Source organism: Tyto alba, unplaced genomic scaffold (assembly GCF_018691265.1).
Source record: "Tyto alba isolate M040663 unplaced genomic scaffold, T.alba_DEE_v4.0 Super-Scaffold_9, whole genome shotgun sequence".
NCBI lineage: Eukaryota > Metazoa > Chordata > Aves > Strigiformes > Tytonidae > Tyto > Tyto alba.
Window position 1 is genome coordinate 20,395,578 of NW_024881330.1, and position 23,942 is coordinate 20,419,519.

Below are 23,942 nucleotides of genomic sequence, written 5' to 3' on the forward strand. Positions count from 1 at the left end.
CTACTTGATAGAGAAAATCAGTGGGCTGAATTAATAGATGTGACATTTTTAGAATAAATTATTTATGTACTGAATTCTATGGTGAAAAAATAAAACAGTTCTGTTTATTAATAAATAAGTTGTCATGAAATAACATCTACTAATTGTTTTATTTCATTTTAGTTTACTTGAGCACAGAATTTTAGAAATGGAAGAAAGGCATAAAGAGGAGCTGGACACTTTGAAGGAGGAAAAAGAGAACCTACAGAGCTTGGTCACACGACAAAGCTACATAATCCAAGAACTAGAGAAGCAGTTAAACAAGGCAACAAGCAATAACAGTGTCCTGCAGAAACAGCAACTTGAATTGATGGATACAGTTCACACTCTGATCACCCTCTGTTCCAAAGAAGGAGGTAAGAAAGTAACATTATAAAATGTTAGAAGCACCAGGAAATTTCTTCTGAAGTAAGTCGTGAATTTTTGGAAAGGCAGAACGTAATGAGCTAATTGCAAGAAAGAAAACGACATTGTAATTGAGGACAAAAAGGATGATAAGAAGCCACAAATCAAATAAGGTGTGTACAGTGCTGAGGCTGACCCTTGTGCTAACAGCCGTACTTGATTTTTTGAATTTAATATCACTGAGTTGTTATACCTTGACCATAGCTGATGTAGGCCATAATTCTACTGACTTCACATTAGCAATACTGATTTGTTCCTCTGAGCATCTGCCTCCTTCTGCTGGGAGTAATCTAACCAAACATGTATGTTAACTTAATAGATACCTATATCTGATGTACTTTAGACTTTCTTTACAATCTATGGAAAGAACAGGATACTAAATGAAGGAAAGTAGCCCAAAACCTTATACATATATATGGGTTATAATGTTGATGAACCTGGATGTATGCACTTATGGTGTTGTAGACATCTGAAAGATGAATCTCCTCTTGCATGAGATTTTATTTATAGTAAAGGATCATTTTTCTTCCTTCTGCCTTGCTGGATTTTGTTTGTTTCTGAATGCATTAGACATACTGCAAACACAAAAGATAGAAATAACGTCCTTTGAAAGAAGGGGTTGACAAAGACTCAAGGACAATTCTCCTCAAGTCTGCCTTTCTTAGTAAATAGATTTCTTACAGCGCCTGAGAAAGAAATTCAGGTAGGATTTTAATTTTCAGATGCTAAAGATACTGCAGAATGTCTCTGGAAAGAAATTCCTTTCATCAGAACTGGCCGAGGGAGATGGGTGAATGGACACCACTGTAAAGAATGGAAATGGGACACTGGAAAGTACAAATTAGTAACTACAAAAAACAAGGCAAAGTCATACAGAAGAGAGGAAAGAAGAAACATAAGGAAGAATAAAAGAAAAAAGGCATATGATAAGAATAACAGCTAAAAGGGGTTTAACAGCTGCACGTGGAATAGCATGCAGAGGGTTAAAAATACTGGGGAAAAGAAAGATGAGGAAATAAAATTATGTCCATCTGGGAAGAATCCATCAAAACCCATCTGAGAAGGGGTACAGAGTAAACTTAGAGAGAAACTGTAGATGTGTGAGTTGTGCTAGTCATTCAGTGAGTGTGTAAGCAGGGATGAAAGAGGTCTATGTGAGGTTAAGTATCAGCGATCCAAAGAGCCCAGTATATTTGCTCATTGTAATTTTAGAGTGCTAAATTCCATAAATTATCTAAAAGCTAAAAAGCAGAAAAACAAACAAAACCCCCAAACAACAAACCCATCCCACCAATCAAAACCTTGTCACCTGCATCATTACGCAATACTCTGAGAGGCAAAAGACATATTAGATCATTCAAACTATTCAGCTCAAGGCAGTGTGGGTTTGCTCTCTACTCTATATTCCCATGCAACTTGTGTGGCTTAAATCTAAACTGCTCCAGTGACGAGGATTACATCTCTTCCTTTGGAAGTGTTGCATGCTTAGGCCCATGTTGATAGACTACTTTTTTTAAAAAAACTTCTTTTTCCCCCTCATGTTCATTCTAAATATTCCCTTCTGCTTATTCTGTTATATAGTTCCCGAGCATTTTGAATTAAATTACATCCTTCATAGTAGGCTGTTCTCATATCAGGAGAGAAACAATGTGATGCAATGCAAATCCTTTATTATGTTTTATGGTCTTTTGGCAAAGAAACCTGGCAAAGCTGTGTTCAGAGTGTTCTAATAGAGCTCAGGAGTACTTTAAAATTAATATCAAAATGAAAGATATTATTCTCATACAGAGATATATTGCAATGTCTTTTTAAGGTTAGAAAGATTTTTCTAACAATTTTGAATTTGATTCAAAGAAAAAACCCAAATAAACTAACATTTTCCTAAACTCAGTTTTCTCAGCTGCTTCCTATAAAAACTTTCAGTGAGGATTATGGAAGTGGATGTTTCAAACTGGGCTCCTGGGTACAAATTCAGGTACCTGAAATCCTGAAATTTCAGCAGTTTTTTTACTTCCAGTGAACTGTGGAAACAAAAGATGCTCAGCAGAGTTAAATGCCTAAATATAATTTTAATGGCCTAACTCAAACCCTTGATTTTGGACTCCATTATATTTTGTGTATTAACATGTTCAGAATTTTCCTTGCATCACTTTTTTATTTAAAGAGAATAACTTAAAAAGAAATAATTGCAGAAATGTTTCCACTTACTGCCTAAGTCTAGCTGACCAACATTTTTGGTAAGTGTATTCACAGCTGAAAAAGGAGCCAGACAGCTTAAGTTAAAATAATAATATTATCCTGGAGCACAAGACCACTCTAATAAAGGCTAAATACTAAAGTATTTAGTTGTACCAAAAATTAATACCAGCTTCAGTTTGTGCAAATATATATTGGAGATGGAAAAGAAGGAATGCTGGGAAATATCACTGGAAGTACTCTAAATTCACTCAAAAATAAGTTTAGATAGTCTTACACAAGTCTTTATGTGTGCACTAATATTCAAAACAAAATATGCTGTGAGAACCGATGTTTATTGGGAGATAGAGAATAACAAAATGTGATACCTAAATCTGTGACACCCCTTCTGTCTTATACTTTGGTAAATCTCAGTCATCTAATTTCGTGAGGGACATAGCAGAAATGGAAATAGTCCCGAAAAGAATAGGACAATGGAAATAATTAGAGACCTGGAACAATTTCCATATGAGGAGAGAGAGCTCTAACATAGAGAACTGTTGGATGGGAAAAAAGGTATGTGGGAGATGCTGTTATGGAAGTATACAAAATAACTAATGACAGGGAGAAGAGGAACAGCCAGTAACTTTGAGAGATGTTTTCCACTGATAAAAGATAGTACTTGATCAAGTTAAGTAAAGGTTGCTAGATATCACTGAGATTGAGAAAGAGTTTTGAATTATTAGAAAGCTGAAAACCTAGCAAAGGGTGGATCCCCTTAAAAACTTCAGGCTTTTAACTAGGGATATTTATCTTTGAAAGGAAGCACAACCTAGGCCAGACATCAAGTCTAGAAGGCCAGATTGTCCATGATGAAAAATTGCAAAGAATGTCTAAATCTTGTGGTATTTTGAGAATGGCTTTAAGTACCTGTGTTGGATTTTCAACCATAAATTAAAAAATGTAAGTCAATATATTTTATACTACATGTATACATTCTTATATTTTAAAATCTGTTATCCATATTAAGAAACCTAAAAATCTCCCCCAAGATAAGTCACAGACAGAAAATTTTCTTCCTTGCATAAATCATAGTATTCAGGATTTTTCAATTTATAAAACTGAAATTAGTATTTTTAAAACTATGTTTTTATAAAATAATAATAATACATCTAAACAACTTAATTTGAAACCAAGCTGGTAATAACCATTTCTTTTTGATTACAAAACATGAGACAGATTTCCTCCAATAATGACATAATCATATCAGAAGATTTATTTTTAGATTAATCTAAATAAGTTGGGAAAGTTTCAGAATTTTGCCTGCTAACACCCTGTGAATAGTATAGCTGAACAGTGCAGAGATACAGGGCTAAACAGAAACTGCTTTGTTTTAGTTTCACACTCTAAGAAGCTTAGCTAAAATATTCCCTAGTACTGGATGACAGCCCTAAGAAATTTGCTTTGGTACTTCCACAGAGGCTAGACAAACTTTAGAATTTCTGAAGTATATAAAGACAAATGAGGAAGAGAGCTAAAAAATAAAAGCCACACAAAAGATAAATTTTTAAAATATAGATGGACCTAAATACAAAATCCAGATCCCACTTTCAGCGTCAGTTTTGGTACAGACTAGTTTTGGGACCGGGGCCACCTGTAAAACTTGGAATTGTTTATGAGTTTGGCTTCCAAAATACCACCCACCTCTGTCCCAGTGTGAGTGATTCTAGGATTTCAGTTGCATTTAATCCTTAAAATAGACACTCTAATAGGTCAAAAATCCTACAGAGTGTCAAATATATGCAAGATACCATGGGGACTGACATCTCCATTTTGGCCTGTGTCTATGGCTAAATAGATTTATCACATTGTCAATATATTTTTTAGGCAGGGGCAACAATCTTGGCAGTGGTTACCAATAAATTTCTACAATAAAATTTCTAAAAAAGCAGCACTTTCAGACACTAACCTTCCAAATTAAATAATTGTTCAAAATGGTGAAAAATTAAAGTGATTTTATAAAGACTGAGTAATTTACAAATTCAAATACAGATAAATGCCTGAAACTTTATTTTTCCCCAACAAAAGATGGAGAAGTAGAAACACTGAGGTGAAGGCTTAATTATTCACCACAGAGATATTGCTCGACTATCTCCAAGACTGTAGAAGTCCTTCACCTGCAGCAGGTGAGCTGGATAGAGATCACATCACTCTTTGCAAAAGTCATCGAAGATTTTGTGATTATTATTTTCTTCAATCTGTTCATTCCTCATACTACTCTGAGTATTATTTTTTGAGGATGGATAAAGAATTTTGGCACATTGCTGTCACTGGCAAACAATGGCTCTATAACACCGGAAATATTTAGTGACAGACATTTTAAGTTTCCACATCAGAAAAATTACTTATGAAAAGGAAATATAGTGCTAACTAGAGAGTCACATAAATATTACTGAAAACAAAACAAAACAAGGAATACACTACAGATTATGTTAAGCAATACGCAATATCATTATCAAAGAAGCACATACAAGTTCAGAACAAGTAATTCAGAAATTGTATTGGTCTAGAGGGAAATTATGTTTCAAGCCAAACATCACAAAATGTGCCCAGTCAAAAGTCACATATATTTTCGAATACATTTTCTTTTTATTCCAGTATAAGAAAATAGATCTAGAGTGTCTATTGTTTTAACATGAATTTGCATAATTTAGAATAGCTGCACAAGTACTCCTACTGACAGTATAAGGGAAAGTAAAAATCCAGTGGGAAAGTATATTTAACCATAAACTTATTTTTCTTTTCCTGTTTTTTATGTTGTCCTTCAGACTGCACAATAATATACCTTGTTAAAATGTTTGGTCTAAACTTATATACTACAGAGAACTAATGGAACTGTACAGAAAGTTTTGTCTCGAATGTCTGGTTTTGTGACCTCCTAGTGGGAGAGAAATGAAGCATTAGCTTCCTCTTGAATGCTTACAAGAACCTAAGCTTAATTCTCAAAATAATACACACATATGCTAGGAATTTAACTCCCCAGAAATGCCTATTGCATTCATGAAGTAAATAATGTGGTTAGTGGATCTGGCATTTCTGAAAAGGTACAAATCTCCTGGCTCATGGGTAGTTTTCATATTTTAGAAAATCATGCAGGAAAAGTAAATATGTCCAAAAATTTATTTGAATGGAATTCATGCTTTTAAAAGGCATAGCAATTAGTCTACTCAAAACATTAAACAGCAAGTAGTCTATTCTGTTTCTTAGACTACAGTAGTTATTATGTTAAAATTTATGGTGAAGTGAAGAGTAAGAATAGAATGAGAACTTCAAAGAAATGACCTGAAGTTTACAGTCAGAGGTCAGAATTTCCCAAGCAGCGATGCTGGCCTACTTCATCAGAAAGACTGCAAATATATCTTACACAATACAAGCTAGGTTTAAGAAAAAAAAAAAAAATAAAATCCCAGTGGGAATCCCAGGTGTTCTGAAAGGTAATTTTAAATCTTAATATTTGGACTGTGTTCAGCAAGACAAATTTTCTATATTGTATTGAATCAGCCTTATATTGGAATGAAAAAATGAGGATATTTAAATCTAATAGATTTTAGACAGCAGTGTAGAAAAGTAAGGTTTAATAGAGTTCTCTGGTAATTTTTCTTCTGTGCATGGATAGAATAATATTTGTACTCATCTGACATATGTTTTTGAGGTGACAGCATGTTTTGTCTGGTACCAGTTTCCCTAACAATATCTTTTAATTCCTTAAGCACTTGTTTCCTCTTTGTACTTCATCCATGACATTGCAAAGGTTTCTTTTAACATGACAAGTCATAACTAGTGAGGCAGAAACCCAGAGCAGGGCATATCAGTCACTTCATTATTTTTCTTCTGAAGCATAGAAGCAAACAAAATAAAGTTTTTGCTAGATGTACAGAAGTTTCTGACCAGCTTTGGCTGCAAGCTGTAGGTAGGAGGTGGTTCAGGAATGTGATTAAAACATAGTTATAGGAAAAGAATGCATGAATAAAGTGACAGGGTTTTTTTTTTCCTTATACCTGAAATTGCGTTTTTATCACAACGTGTTATAGCATACTGCAATGTAATAACAAAACATGATGCTTTTCATCCATTAATTCAATTTTTTTTATTAAGTTTGTTCTTCTTAATATTCATTAAGAATTAGAGAACACAGACTTGACAAAGTTGGAGTGACCACACCAGAGCTTTAAACAAAACCTTATTTAGTGCACTGAAGCCATTTGGTGTTACACACTTAACTTACTCTGTCATGAAGTCCTAATTTGATTGCCAAAGGTGTCAAAGAAAATAGCTTCATCTAAGGTTGACAGTATGTGTGCTCAAGAATGTAAACAACATCTATTTGAATAGTTTCTCTCTACTTCCTCCTGCTTTAGTGATTTTATAGGTAAGTGATTTCATTTTTTTAAGACATCTTAAAGCAGGAACAGATACCCTTAAAAAGAGATCAGAAGAAAGCTATCAGAAAATGTCTACCTGCAATTCACAAAGCTCACTATGATAAAGATGAATTCCACTTTTTAATCTGCCTTTATTTGCCTTTTGAAAGCTGGTGAAATATTGAATCTTAATTTTGCACTTTATGTCATAGAAGAGGGGTCCCCTTATCCATACTGTAGCTGGATCCTATTGAGCACATGGACCCACTGAGGTGCAAAGCGCTACAGGGCTGCAGTCAGAGGCTGGGTTGTCTTTGGACAGTTGTGTAGATGTTCAGTTACACATACACATCAGCACCAGCTTTATTTTGTGTTTCTTTTTTTTTTTTTTTTCTGTTCAGGTGCTATAGATTTCCTGTTTCCCTTTGAGACGTTCTCTATTGTATTGATATGCATTTTTCAGAGATGCTCAGAAAGCTCAAGTAAGAGTTTTTGGGGGTCAACATGACCTGAGTCACTAACATTTACAGTGTAGATGTAGAGTTCTGGTCTAGACTTCCTTTAGAGTCAACAAAGGCACTTTAGTCAAGTGAGTTACCTTAGTATGAGGTCAGTCACATCTGCAAGTACCTTTTTTCTCCATATTATCAGTTAAAGGGTGATTATATTAGTGCTGCTGTTTATATGATCAGTATCTACTTTAGGACAGATTAACTTTATATTCTTGTTTTCTAGAACTAAGTAAATAACAATAATAAATCTAAATCATCATGATTTAAAAATAAAAGTATTTTCATACCTTGCTCAAGCAAGGATACCTTAATTTCCAATTTACTCTCTATAATAAAATGCAACAAAATATATTAGGTAGGATCAAGCCAGGCTGTGGTTTAATAGAGATTCAGTACTGAAATAAGTCAATTTGAATTGTGCATCATTTGAAATTTATGTCAGTGGGAAAATATTTAAATTCTTCAAAACAGAATTGGGGATTCCCATATTTTATTCCTATTAAGTTGTTGGTGGTCACAGCAGGAGATTGATATTTATTAGTACTGAAAAATAATACTATAAGTACATATTTTTACATCTAAATTCTTGATTGTTAATATTGAAATCAATTACCCACCCTCATTTCTACAGTATATCTCAGTGCCAAATCCCTTTTCACTTTGTGGAAATGGTATTATTCACTCACACCAAAGATATTACAGGGCATATCAGCATATATAAACCAACTAATAATGCTGTCAGTGTCACCCAAATGGCTTGTTAGTGAAAAGTTTCTTTCTATGCATGCCATTCTTCATCTGGAAACACTAAATGCACATTAGGGTGCCTGTGTGGAAATATATAAATCAATTAAAGAAGTATGGACACTAGAAATATTAAACAAAGCCAGTGGCTTAATCTCTCTTGAAGCAGTTCATGAAAGACTTCTTTAGTTCTCATCTCAGTGAATGGCTGGTTACTCACAAAATTGCTGTCTCAGGCAGAAACTCTATTGCAGCTCGATAATTAAGTGTCTTTATCTCTTTGTAAATGGGCCATAAGGCATTCTATTTCAGCTCACTAATGAGGACCATTTTATGGTATTCCTAAGTGATGTCTTTCAAATACACAGTGAATCAAAGTATTATTGTTGTTACCAGTCACTAAGGCTGGATTTATTGGGAAACAAACTTGATAACTGTTGATAATTTATTAGGTAGTAAATAATTATGCCCTGGAGAGGGTGAAAGCTCACTATGTTAACAACATTTTCCAAGACTGTGTCAATGCCTGCAGCACTACAGGAGGGAAATTCTGTTTAAAATTATTTATTTAATAACTAGTTAGATAACTTGAGTGCTCTTGCTATGCAGTTGTTTGCCTTTCTTTCTTCAGACTCTTAGAGGGTGTGTGAGAGGGAAAAGTAATATTCTGCTAGCAGCTAAAACATTTCTGTAAATGTTAATGTGAGGAATCTAATTGGCTACACATTTTCTCTTTCCTCCCCACCTTAAAAATATGGATCTGAAATTCTTGTATTTAATGAACCTTAGTGTTCCTAATTAATCTAAGACTGGACTGGTTCCTCGGCTGGTAGAATCATTGTAGCCCTACTAACTGTGTTTCAGCATGGCCTTGTAATTATGCAGGACTGTGCTTAAAGGAGATTTGCACATCCTTTTGGGCTTCCCACATGCAGTAAGTGGCATGCATGCAGCCATGAAGGGTTAGAGGTTGATGGCCAAGGAGCTATTTATGCTCTTGTTATTGCTTCTTGGAAACAAAATCTTTCCACTTCTTCTTCCAGTCTGGTGGTTGTAGAATCGCAAGATGGATCAGATTGTTGAGCTGCTCTGGTGGAATAATAAAACTGTATAACAAAGAAACAAAACAACAACAAAACAACCAAGCAAGCAAACAAATACCCCATGCCTGCATACCCCCTTGCCCTCCTACACCAAACCAAAACACTTTCTGCCAGATATCCTATTAGCTGATTCATTCTGTGGCTATAGAGGCAGTCTACAACCAACAGAAGTGGGAAGAACAGTAGTGCTCCTTTAGATGACACCCTGCCATTACATGGGGTTTTGGGTTATGTCTAAATGCTCCCTTAAACATTGAAAATGTGTGTGTATATAGACATTTACTTATATGTCATAAACTCTGAACACTTAATTGAGGCCAGTATTTTCCATTCTAATCATTCAGCAGGTGAGTGTGTTTGAGGAAGGAATTCTAGAATTCTGTTTTCTTCCACCTTCTAAAATACCCATGTAAGTTCAAGGTGAGCTCCCAAGAAACTCTTGAATGAAAGACACAGGAGGGACTACTTGCCTATTAGTGGTCAAAATGAAAATAGTATTTTATAAATTATTGAACAGAAAGGAAATCAGAAAAAATTGTACCATGTATAAGTCATGATGTACTCAAATACTGTATAAAATATTGGACCCCAAGTGTAAAAACAAACAAACAAAAAAAAAAAAACCAAACAAAATATGAAAAAAGCTACAAAGACAGGTGATCAAAGATGTGAAATAGCATTCATTAAGCATATCAGAGATACTTCAGACAGTATAAAAGATAGTAGGAGGATGCAGTAGAAATCATAGGTGGCTTGTAGAGAATGGATGCAGAATTACTGACACTTCCAACTAAGAATGAAGGGTCATCACCTGAAATACACTGGTTAAAAATTGACAGTAGGAGATTTTCCTTCACATGGTACCTGTATGGAGTTCCGTGGTATTGGACACTCTGAACGATTGAAATTCATGTGGCTTCAAAAAAGCAATTGGAGAAATTCATAGAAGAAAATTATTTCAAAGCCTATTAAATATACAGATATTATATCTATCAGAGGAAGCACCTATGCTGTAAATTCCCGGATATGCTTGCCCGCTGTTATGCTGTTCTCCAGTCATCTGCTTTGGACATCTGTTCCAATTACAGACTTTTTTGGGGGGCCAGGTGTTAACCCAGCCCTTGCAAAACCTTAGGCTCCTCCTGAGGAGGGAGGACTAAAAGAAAAAGAAAATAAGTAATTATGGGGGTGCGAACAAAGAAGAAAACAGAAGAGCAATGAGGGTTAAAAGATCAAGTCACGTGAAGAAGCCCCATGGCTTCTAGGGCCTCTGATGATGGAGACAGGATACTAGAGAGGCTGAAGTGGCAATGTAGCCACTCTCTTAACTTCATTTGGGATTAATGGGAGTCTTGACAATAAAGTTTTATAAACTAGAATCCACAAATTTATAATACAGAAACTTGGTTATTGAGTAATAGGTCCCAGAACAAAATATTTTATTCCAGTATGTCAAAATGAACTTTTTATTTTTGCCAATTTGCCTTTGGCCAGATCTTTTTGTCAGATTCAGAGCAATCTCACAAAGAAATATTACTTTGAAAAGCATTTTGGTGAATATATACTTTGTTGGAAGGAAAATATATGTCAAAACTCCATTCCTAAACTTTCTCTCACCTCCCTAATAAACAAACATGAGTACACAAGCATGTACAACAATGACTTATCTGAGAAGACTGCTGGACTCCAAGACATCCAGAAGCAGCTTTCGTATTAATATCCACCCCTCTCTTTTTTTTAAAAAAAAAAAAAAGATAATATACAGACTTTGTGGAGATGAAAATAAAACATAGTATTAGTACAGGAGGAAATAAACTTGACTTTGGAGAAAGTTTTGAACAGATTGTCTTCATCATAATTTAGAATTGGGTGCTAAGTGCATATAAATTCACATTTAAAACTTTTACTGAACTAGCTAGGTGCATAAAAAGTTCCTGTAGTTTTATCAATAATAAGTAACTGGAATATTTTTTTAATTTCATACATATCAGTGGATTCTGACTTTCTAATTCTTTTTTACATTGGCTATATTGGGTGATGGTGGTAACTTTAATAATCCAGAAATACTTTTTGGAGAGGAAAAACACATAGTATGCCTTATGTACCTGGACCAACTAGAATCCAGAAAATGCACTTTCCAAGTCCTTGACAGGGGCACAAATGTGCTTTTATATGGCTATCATTTTAGTTTGTAGGCAACACTGTGGTTATCTGGAGAGCATATCTGACTTGAAGTCAGCCTTCAGGTTTGTGCCTTTGCCTGTGGTTTGTGTAACATCTGCGGCACAACTGTGTTGTCACAGGGTTGTCTTGTTGCAGGGAATAGTTGGATGTCACAGCCAGCTATTAGGTTTCAGTTTAATGTTTGTTCTCCAGTGGAGGTTGGTATATGCAAGAGTAGGCCACTGAAACAACAGACTATACCTCTGGCTGTAAGTCAGCAAAAACTGAGTGACTGTAACTCTGCATATTTTTCCTCTTCAAAATAAAAATAATCTTCACCCTTTCTCTGTCAGATCTGTTTGTGGTTCCTGCTGCTAAGTCTGAGAACATACATACACGTGTGGGTCATGTTCCAGGCCTTCTCACTGGAAATATTTGACTGAGAACCTTTTGATAACATCAGCAAACTGTTCCTGATTTGATTCTTTCTGAGCCAGGCACTATTTGCCATCATAACTGGAACTGTGGTGGTGCACAGCAGCTGCACCCAAATAAATGGCTGGGAAAGAGGTCAGAGATACAGGGTCTGCTATAGAAATGTAGGATTTCCCACTGTGTGTCTGGAACCATGACAAGAATGAGGCAAAATTTATTAGCATTTTGGATCTAGACAGAATCTGCCATTTGGTAGTCCTTGAATGACCTTATCCTGGAATCCTACAGCTGTAGGCAAAAAAAAACATCAATTTTCAAACTTCTCCTTTTTTATTTTTTAGAAGCTGCTAATCTGGGGACAGAAATGTTCACCTCACATGCTTTTGATAGAACAGCTAAAATTTAGGTCAATTATATTTTCCAGTAAGATATGGAAAGAGATTTTTCCTTTCTGGCCTCAAAAGCATGAAGAATTTTTTAAGTGCCTTTTGGTATGTATAGTGATTATTAAGTCCTATAAGAAAATTAGATTCATGTAAATAAAACATTAAAACAATGAAAATATAATCATTCACTAAGACACTACAGACATTACTCTGCATATCTTTCCAAATAAGTCACTGTCATGCAAAAAACCAACAGCTGCCTTTCATTTGCTGGTAGTATCACTAAAGGACATAAGACTCTAGTGATTAACTCAGTCTCAACTGATTTCACAAACATGGCAGTTCGGATCTTAAATAATTTAGTAAATACGAATGTGATTTTATTGATTCAGTCAGCATAATGAACTGCATTTTAACATTCTTTATTGCTTACAGACAAACTGTACTATTCATTCACCAAATGTCTGATGGAGACTTAAAAAGCAGTGGGATAACCACTTAATTTTCTCAAAAACATTCAGAATTATTAATTTTAAAAAACAACCATAATAATTTTTAAATATTTTTTTCTAGTAGAGATGATATTATATAATTTTCATGCAGCTAGAATAAAAGATAGATATTATATGGTTTAAATTTCATATTCCTAGAGGAGAACTTTAAACTACTAAATATTTCTGAGATATTTATTCTTAGTAGTCAGTTTGTATTTCTTTAAACCTGTGGAGAAAAGCAGGTGTCTTTCATTTGTGATAGCTGTTAGAAACTAAAAAGCTCATTTACTATTGACTTATTTTCCTAACTGATAGCAGAAAAATAGTCTCACCCTACACAGAGGCACATGCACCTAGCAATCAGTTAAGGGATTTCCCTGGCTATTGTTTTGGGAAAAGGCCCCACGTATCTGAGCTCTCTCACTTGCAAGCACCAGTAACCCTTTCTAAGAAAACTGAAGATGCTACAACCTCAGGTGCCAACCCCATCTTTCTACTGAAAGTTAATACCCATCTACTAGGAGCACCAGAACAGCTGTGAGTGAGCATAAACCTCATTGATTTGGGTTCCTGTTCCTCCATGGGGCTGCAGAGTGGTTGCCCTGTTAGGGTTGCTGCCTCTACATGGGAGCAACCATCTGAAGGATCTCTGGGCAGTTATGGATGGAACCTGGTGTACTGCCTGGACTCAAATCATCACCCAGGGCATCAAGGAAAAGAAACAGATGAATGACTGATAACTAAAAGAAATAATTCATCAAGTAGGGAAACACAGGTAGTGTAGCCCAAGGAGAAAGTATTGGGCTAAAAATTAATCAAAAGACTTTCAGAAGTGCAATGAAAGAATTTATTTCTCTTGTTCATTCTCCTTCTGTTCAGGAAAGCAGGATTTTTCACATAAGCATCATAAGTTTCAGAGGAGCATGACTTCATTACCAGTTTACTCATCCATAAAAGGCAATCAAAAAAACCCCTCCAAGGGTCCAAATTTTGGCTAGGCATTCAGGTTTAAAAAAAAATTATAATATTATTTTGCTTGACATAGACTTATCTTTTACTTCAGATACATAAAACTTTGGCATAAGCATTGTATTTGAAAAATAGCTAAGCTAACATTAGAAATCTGTTTAAAGTCAATTAAGTTCTTGAAGCTGAACAAGAAAATGTAATGGCTACGTATTTTGTGTTGGAACTACTTTATTTGAGTCTTGTTACTTTTTAAAAAATTTATTTACACATCTACTATATGTGAGCTAATGCATCATTCAGGAAGTTCACTTAATATATAAGGGATTCAAGGTCTATGTAATGTTAGAAAAAAACAGTCTGGAGCCATAGTATATAGAAGTGGTTTGGAAATTGTATGGAATATTAAGTTAAAAAAACAACAGCACACCTTAGAAAAAACATATTCTACCCTAAAAGAACATTACCAGTAACATTCCTGAGTATTAATTTTCTGATAACTTTAGGCTGTTGCAAATTACAGTCTGATGTATTAAGACAAACTAAACTTTGTGCTGGTCATGCTTAATATACTGTACTGCAATCTGTAATAGTTCAGGTCCTTCACAAGGAGCTGTGCTTTTCTTCCAGTGGGAGCACCAACTCCTGAGAGATGAATAAGAGGCACCCAAGGAAAGACATCTTCTCCTGTCTACATTGCTTTACTGAATAAAACCCACTGCTGCCAAAAAAGGATATTGGGTTGCTTAGTCTATAGGAAACTAACACATCTGTTGTCTGTGATCTCAGCCAGGTATTTCAGCTGTCTGATACTGAGAGGAAGGATAGAAGGAACTGGGCATATGTATGACATCTGTCTGTCCTTGTCACCTTCAGATCTTAAAACAGCAGTTCTATTGTGTTTTTTTTTCTAGTCTTTAAGCATGAGGAAAAAATTTATTTCTAAGTGTGCTTCCTAGAGATCAATTTCCTTATAAAATTATTTTCAAATCTATTTCTAATTACTCTGAAATTAAGATCTCACCTTCTTTAAAATTTAAGTAATATGAACTTTAGGATATACTAATGATTATTTTTGTCTTTTAGTTAAAAAGGAACCAAATTCAAATTTCCTCGGTTAACTCTTAATTAGTTATTTCCATGTGGTTTTCAATGTGTGTATAATTGTTAAATAGAGGTATGATATAAATATAGATATTAAAATATAAGTACTTTAAGACTCAAGGAAATGAACCCTCTGCATCTGCATAACTAAATACATTTTTTAGAGAAGGAAGACTGATGTCTGCAGTTGAAACAACAGCATTAGAGAAATTCAGACCAGGAAGAACTGATCTAATCTAAAGCCCCCTGAAATCAATGAGAGGCTTTGCTTTAACTCCTCTAGGCTTTGGCTCCAGCCCCAAGTAATTATTCAGCTTGGACTTTGTCCACTGATACTAACACCATCTGCTTACAGGAAAGTACCATGAAACCTCTGACGAACACAAATTGTGAAGGCCTCAGTTCTATGTCTTATCTAAAAAAAAGCACCTTTGAGAATGCACTGTAAATGCACACCTTGCTGAGGACCTCATTCCCTGCTAACTCACAGGGAGGTGTGTCATCTGTTGCTCTGCCAGCACTACCTTTTCCAAACATGGCCAAGTTTCAAAGCAACTGATTTTCCAATTGAAGTTCATATGCAAGTATATGAAACAGGTTTACTTTTATTGAAGGTGTTAGATAATAAATACCCAGCAAATACATGGGAAGGGACAAGTAAGGGGTTTTTGTTTGTTAAAGTCAAATTAAAAAAAAAAAAAAAAAACAACAAAATAAAACATATAAAAGGGAAAAAAGAATATAATATGTATAAAATGCTTACCTTGAGAGCAAGATAATCTTACAGTTCAAGATTGGATTTCTCCCTGATTTTCTAATTTCACCTTTTCACAAAATCACTGATGTAAAACATTTAACCTTTCTCTTCCTCAGTTTTCCCATCTGTGAAATGGTATTAATGACAATTGATCTGGCAGGAATTTGCCATACTAAAATACTCATTTGAGGTGTTCAGAGAGGAAATAGTATATCAAGCCTTTGCATTGTTGCATACCATCTTATCACCTGGAAAGTCCCACATGCTGTGCAAGGCTGTTGCCTTTTTGTACACTAATGTTAAGCACCAGTTTTGCAGCACAGGCCACTTCATTGAGAGTGAATAAGTCATAGTGCCTTTTGAACCTATAACACACTTTCAAGCTAAAACCAAAAAAGATGTGTCTGTCACCAGACAATCAGTGTATCTGGAGTACTTAAATACTGTTTCCTTATTGTAGGGATTGATGAAGTGATGTCCTGGGCTCTGCACAGTACTTAAGGACATGTTTAACTTTAAGAATCTGAGTAGACTGATGGATTTCCATGGGAATCCTGATGTGCTTAAAGTATGTGTTGTTAGAATGAAGACATATCCTTCAGTATTGTGTGGGATCACACTACTTTTGTTTGTGAAAGTGAAGGAACACTCTCAGATGTTATTCTTTCTACAGGGAATCTCCTGGTTGTTCAAGACCGGGATCCTCAGACATCTTGTCCTCCTGATTTTTAGCCCAGACTCATGAATGTGATCTGTCTGCAATATACAGGATCAAGATCTGGTGTTCTAACATTAATTGTTTTCCTGTTCTGAGCCAAAAATAAATTCAATACATCATAACTCTGAACAACTGATTTCAGTAGCACTGATTTGTCTTCTTTTTCCCACTAGTTGTACCTAGCAATGTATGTAGATATGGACATCATTAAATAATTCCCTGCCAAAAAAATAAACTTAAGCAAACAGCTCCCTTGCCCCAGGCTCCTAGGCTGCTTAAAAGGTAGCACCTCACAGAGGAAGGTCACAATCTCTCTCCTTCCAGGGTTCAGTGTTGTCTTAGGTGAGCATCTGTGTCAGATCACAACAGAGAACAAGTTTTCAACCTCCATGTGCCATTGCTAGGGCATTCTTTGGCAACCTCTCAGATACAGCTTGAGACAGAGGCAGCACCTGCAGCTGGACACACCTTTGCACTCAGAAGGAATGCGCAGTGTTCACCTCTCAGTAGACAGGATGCTCTGTTTAGCTATGTGCATCATGACTTACTTCTGCTGGTGCCTTCTCTCCCATCTGTCTGAAAGTTTCACACTACTTCTCTAACAATTTACCAAATGTGCTGTGTAAGGACCATAGTACAGTTATTACTGTGTATGTTTAAAATTAATACAGTGTGCAAAAGTGGACTTCCTTGATACAGAAATGCTTAAGATTGTTGTTGTAACTTATCACGTTCTCTTTTTGTTTTGCAGTTTTACTAAAGAATGCAAAGAAGGAAGAAGAGAAGCCTTTCAGAGACTGTGCAGATGTATACCAATCTGGTTTTAACAGAAGTGGGGTTTACACTATTTATATTAACAACGTGTCAGATCCTAAAAAGGTGAATACTTTTTTTGGTTTTTTTTGGTTGTTGATATGATGTTGCTCTCGCATTAAAGGAGCATTTGGAGCCTTTCTTGAAGTACTGATATAAATAACCTGGGCTACATTTAGTCTTGAAAAAATTACAATAGAGTGAAGAAAGCAATAAACCGTATTATTCCAGGCGTTCTTCTTTCTCACTGACAGAGAGCCCTTCCTGAGTTCCAACATACACTCAATAGATGACTCACTTCCTCCCACTTGGCAAATTCAGTTGAATCAGACTATGGCTGCAAATAAATCTGCAATAAAGTTTAGAAGAGAATTACTAAAGTGCTATAATGAGGAAGCTGATGGGGGGAGGGGATTGTCTGGTAACTTAGGGAACGAAGTAGCAGAATTAGTAGTTTTTAAAGATATAGATTTACAAAAATCTTTCTTCTATTGTAGCAGGGAAGAGGTTTTTTGGCTGTAAAGAACACAACATGCTGAATATTATCACTGTTTGAGATGATGAAGCATGTATAATCCTGTCTTTCTCAAAAAAGATCCTTGGGAAGGATTTTTTTTTATGAAAATGAAACGTTAGTCTGAAAGAAGGCTGGTTTTATGGAAGGCTTTTATTTCTAAGGTACCTGGGTCAGCTGAAGCTAGGAACATGAGAAAATAACCTAAGCCTAACTTATATATGAAGGAATGCTGGCTGACCCTCTGATGGGGCACTGTTGGGAGCAGCCCCCAACTAATCAGCCTAAAGGCTGATTACCTGGGAGAGGAAAATCAAGTGGTGTCCAGAAAATGGGCCAAACAGGAGGGAGGGAACCACATCTGTCTGGTGAATTTATTCTGACTGCAGTAAAATGATGGCCCTGCAAACAGAAAAAGGCATTAACAAATATTACCGATGTTACCATCTATAGTCATTTTATGATGATATTAAGATATGTAAAACTTATTTTTAAACCAAATTTGGTTTTATTGGAGTCCTTTGGAAGTATGTAAATGTCAAGATGTTACACTTTATAGAGTTCAGTAAACCATGAGTGGAATTGGGGTGAGAGAGTGCTATGGGCAAAAAGTAATATAACTCTGGTGAATGTGATTGGAAAAATAATTGATGTGACATAAAATACAGAGATCCCTTTAAGCATTACTGAGCAGAACTAAAACAATAAAAGCAGTTCTGTAGAAGCTTTTCCACTGAAAACAGAGATGTAACATCAAAGTCCAAACTGCATGTACAAATTGGCAGTGGCTTTTCTTAGCCTTATTAAGTTCATAAACCATCCCCAGAAGCTGGTTGCAATGAAAAACAGTGGTTATCTGAAAGCACCATGGTACTGATGCTTCTGGTATATTTACCTTAAATCTGTTTCACTGGTAACATAAGGACAGTGACAGTGTGGAAGCCACGCTGTGTTTCCACTGTATCCCTGTTTATAGACACTGCTATCAATCAGTAAAGGCAGCACAACTCTGCTGATATCACTGCATTAATTTTTCCTGGAGGCTCCTGTTTTAACAAGAAAATGTGTATGTATGTGTCTGTGTGTGTTTGTGTTGAGGGCATTTCTGCTACTACCTGTTTCTGTCTTGCCATAGCAATAACACAGCAAGAGCGGATCCCAGGCATGTTCACGTTAGTCAAGTGAGGAGTGTGATTGCTTTAACAGATGTTTTATCAGACATTAAGGTTGTATTAGCAGTATGCAAGGTAGTGTTGTGCAGAGATAGCTGAACTAACTCTACCTGAGATAGCTTCAAAATCACTTCAATACAGCACTGTGCCAGGACTAATTAGCCCAGAGGTAGCACCACGCTGACACAGTTAGATTGCTCTGGGACTCAAGCTAATATCCTGATAGGTACTCCATGGATACATGCCCACTTGTTTAAAGCAAGCTTAGTTATCTGGATTGCCACAATGCAATGCACAACTCTGACATGTTTTAAGAGAACTGATCTATTGTTACCTTCTGTAATACTCACAGCCACCGGCAACTGTCTCATTTATAGTAATTTTATACTTCAGCTCACAAAAATATGCCTTCATTTAATTTTATATTTCCTAAGGGATACTTACTAGAATCCTGACATTTAATAGAAAATATCCCTTTGTCATGTATACAAATCATACTGTCACTTCTAGTTCTTTGCTGGTTTTACCTTCATATATTCATGGAAAAGTATCCTCCATGCTTACAGCTCCATACCATTGATATGCCTCATTTTTATATGCTTACAAATTTAGATTGCAAATTTTCTTTCATGTTACCAGCTTCAGCAGCTCATTTGTTCAGTTCATTAGTCTTCCATTCCTGCATCAAAAATTAGTGAATCATTCTGTATCTTAATAGCATTACATATTTTTGAGATGGGAATTGAAAAAAAAAAAAAATGTAAAGTATTAAGCTAATTAATTGGCTTGATTTGATATGTGTGTGTTTGTGCAGTGCCCAATGGTGTTGACAAATGATTGTCCCTAGGCCATAGTGTAAGCAAAGGCAACAAGAGTCCTCTCAGTCCCCTGCAGAAGTGGGGTCAGCACCGTAGGAAGCAGAGGCTGCTGAGGAGCAGAAGAGCAGTGGGAGTGAGGTTGTCACCATTTTGGAACTGAAGGAACCATGTCACCTTCAGGAGCTGGAGTAGGCCAGGAGAGGACTGGTCTGGGTGCACACAGAACCTCTGTATCTCCCCTTGCATCATTATATTTGACTCTTTTACTGTCTCCTCTAATGCCCTCACAAGCACGACTTCTGTCAACTTCTGCATGCACTGCACTGAAAATGTAATGTTATTAATTGCTAGTGGAGCCTATATATCTGGGTCTTTATGTCTCCGGAAAAGCAGTTGCCACCTTTGCCATGAATGCAGTCCTCACTCCCTCCTTTATGTTCTGCCTGTGGCCTTCCTACCAAGTTGGTGCTGATAGTACCTCTGAGGATATCTGCCAGAATTTTAACCCACTAAATCTATGCTAGCACCATATACAGCGGAAACTGTCTCCCGACATGGTTGCCTTCAGGCTTGGTTTCTGCATAGTAGAGACACATTGCCTGAATCTCAAATGGCCGCTCTTGTGCTTGTTGCTCCATGCCAGCAATGTAGATTTGTGTCTTAGTATGCATGCATTTAAAATCCGGTATGTGGTAATGCCCCTCCTTTTGTTTACTTTAAAATTGGGCTTATCTATAAATGATTATTATGAAGTTTGTAATAATTTTGTCCATAAAGCTAAAATATGTATAAGTAATCCTATACATGCCTTTTAGGAGCTTGAGTATTTTTACCCATGCATTTAACGAAGGGCAAGAGTGCAATGCTTTGGATGATCTTTTAATCTAAATCAGGTTGTTTTATTGATGATAAACGCAGAATCTAGAGATGCATACAAATTCAAAATCACTTTTATCCATAATTTTTTTTTCTGGTAGAGGGTTAAATATCAGAACACATTAAAAGGTGTTTAATGGCTGAGTGCCTTGACCTTGTCTGAGACTGGAGCCAGTCCAGGACATTCGTTGGCTAGAGCTATGCACAGTGAACATCTATAATCAGCTTGGCACTCCTGTTCATATGGCAGGTGTTTGTGTCTACCACAGTGGAAAGTGCCAGACCACACAATGATGACTAGTGAATATTGTGCTGCTAGTAATTCTTTCTGTCATTGTGCAGTTTTCTCTTTTAATTTGCTATATTATTCACAAAACATCAAAGTCTTTTTATAGGTATTTTATTATATACTCCATTTGTTTATGCATGTCTTTAAAATGAGTAGTCTTAATACAGTCGAGGATTTAATGCTTTAAAAATTGGCAGTGGATTCATGGGAGCTTGAAATGACTTATAAGGAGAGTAAATCCATCATTTAGAAATTCTCACTGTAAATCAGACTAAAGAAATTAAATCCTGTAGATAAATGTTTTGACTCACAGTGTCTTCCCTGAAGGAGGAATAGGGCCAAAATATTTGTGTAGCAAATTGTGGGGTTTCTTGTGGTTACCTTAAATCAAGTTCACATGTTTGTACTGTTCAGTACTTTGTTTCCTTCCTATACCTACACAGGGACTTCACTCAGCATGCCTGGAGCAAATTAAAACAAAAGCACTTGCACGGGATTACTATGACAATGCTTATGAGCAGGAAAGATTTGGAATTGCTTTTCCTGAGGGTAGAATACAGTTCTCTTAGTCAACTGATGGACAAATTTTTATTTAACTGAATTGAGTAGTAACCTTCACTTTGGCAAAGCAACTCAAAGCTTTAAATTACTGACCAGTGATGAATGGATTGACTCTTGTTGATGTGAATGCCAAAAGCTAAACTGATGGGTGACACCTCTTCAATCCTCTTACATATGACATCTTACTTAAAAAGAGGGATATAACAATTAAAGAACACAAACAAATTAATTTTAGGATAGTTGCAGTGCCAGTACAGCACAGATGACTACGTGGGAATGAAATTCAGGAAAATTTGCTTGGATGAGTAGAACTGAGGAACTTAGATCTTAAAATCATGTGTCATATAAAAATAGGAACAAAAATGAATTTTATCACTTGCCACATACCAAGAAAAGGGAATGGATAAAGCAGTATTTGCATTTTTTCATAATTTATCTTCTATATTGTTGTAAGGATATGAGTGAAAACTTAATGAAAACTAAATATCCATTTTGATTTTTATATGGATTATTTCAGATTGTTAATAGATTTCAGGTGACACAATATTCCAACATCGAGCTTCAGCAAAATTGTCAAGTTAAATTATCCTTAATATACAGAATCTCAGTATCTATGTTAGAATTTATTAGTGCAATTATGGCAGGATATGATCGTACATGTTCATTATAGGCCTTAACTTCTGAGCTTGTCCCACAGACCTTTGTTCTTGAGCCTGTTCATATCTGTCCTCTGTCAAATATAAGACAGCTTAGACTGACATCGGCTGTTTCTGTGTTGGGACACTGCCTGGCACACTGTAGGTAACATTACAATATAAAGCAAAGCAGAATAATCTCATCTGTGCTACATTTTGAACTCTTTGAATGGGTATTTTCTGTAAGAATTCCTGAAGATTCTTTCTTAGACAGAATGACACTCTGTTAAAAGCTATAGAAAACATTATTATCACTTAAAGAAATACTTGTTTGTTAAGAGGAAGGGAGTGGTTTCAGGGGCACTGCTGAGAAAGTAGAAAAGGAGCATGGAGAGAATATAAAGAGGAAAGCTGAGGATGCAGAGGACAATGAGGGGAGATGTTTTTGGGTAATGTGCTGAAAGGAGACATTGCTGGGAGAATTACGCTGAATATAAGGAGAGCTCCAGCTGTAATCAAGTGATTGAGAATACCGTTGAGGGCATAGGGCATGTATCCATAGGAAAACAGGCTTCCTTAGTTCCATTTATTCACAAAAACTTTTTTTCCCCCTAGGATGACAGGATAACGATGCAAGTTTGTTTTATTGTGATCTGTTTCTGTTTTTTTTTTTTTTTTTTTTTTTTTTTTTGTTTTTGTTTTGTTTTTGTTTTTTTTTTTTTTTTTTTGTTTTGGTTTGTTTTGGTTTGTTTTGTTTTTTTTTTTAAATTTTATTACTGCATAGGTCTTTTGCAATATGGAAATTGCTGGAGGAGGATGGACGGTTATACAGCACCGAGAAGATGGGAGTCTGGATTTTCAAAAAAGCTGGAAAGAATACAAAATGGTAAGGTGAAAAATGTGGAATGCATGCACAGTTCATAAAAATGTTAGATTTCAAATAGTACTTGCTATTATCTTCAGCAGATAGTTCTGCCTGTAGTGATGTGTTGTGGTCCTGCAGTCTTCTATGAGCTACCTTTTGTCATGTCTGTCACTTGCAAAAATTGTAATACTCTTTTTACTCAGTTAGCTGAGTATTATTCCCCATGATTTAAGATTTCTTTCAGATTGGTTACTGAGATTAAAATGAGGTTATGCCCAGGCATATGCACCACAGAATGTTTCTGTCTGTCCCTCTGCAGTTTTGACTTGTTGTGCTGTTAAGGGATAACAGCCATGTGATGATGTTCCTAATGCATGGATATTTTCAGCTGAGGGGAACTCCTTCAGAACTTGGAGCAGCATCTCAGATAGGAATGAAAAGTTTTACTGGGTTTTATCCCAAGTCATACAATACCCCTGCCAATCAAGCTAATGTACTGGAAATGTTGATATTTCAAATAGGATTAAAAGAAAATAAATAACTTAACAAATTAGAGATGACATGACTTCAGCAGGCTATTTTCCCTTTGCCAACTAAAAAAAAATTACTCCAATCTAAATAACTTCTGAGATTTTTAATTTGCTGCCTGATCAAACTTTCTGATGGACTCCTTTCTCTGAATTCCTGAGGACTAGCTTGGATTTCAAGGACATTCCCAGTAAAGTTTTCAGAACTATGTCATCAGCGTGGAAGAGGAAAATCTTTTTCCCAACAGTTTTCAAAAAGCACTAAATGAAGAGAGCATTTCAAATGTTTAAAAATGAAAGAAAGTTCAGTTCAGTAAAAATTTCTATGGGAAAAACTTCTGTTACAGAATTTACCATTTCAGAAATAAATGTAATATCAGATTATTGAGAACTAAATGTCATTTTGGATTTTATGGATGCTTTTTTTTTGATATTTTTATATTACATGAA

General features: G+C 35.7%; 1 protein-coding gene across 1 annotated transcript in view; it reads left to right on the top strand.

Annotated features, from left to right (window-relative positions):
* Positions 1-23,942, top strand: part of ANGPT1 (angiopoietin 1) — a 162,736-nt gene that overhangs the window by 85,332 nt on the left and 53,462 nt on the right. Inside the window, exons 4-6 of the mRNA XM_033000156.2 lie at positions 163-395; positions 17,174-17,301; positions 22,885-22,986. Of these exons, the coding sequence (XP_032856047.1) occupies positions 163-395; positions 17,174-17,301; positions 22,885-22,986 (463 nt within the window). The remainder of the gene's footprint in view (positions 1-162; positions 396-17,173; positions 17,302-22,884; positions 22,987-23,942) is intronic.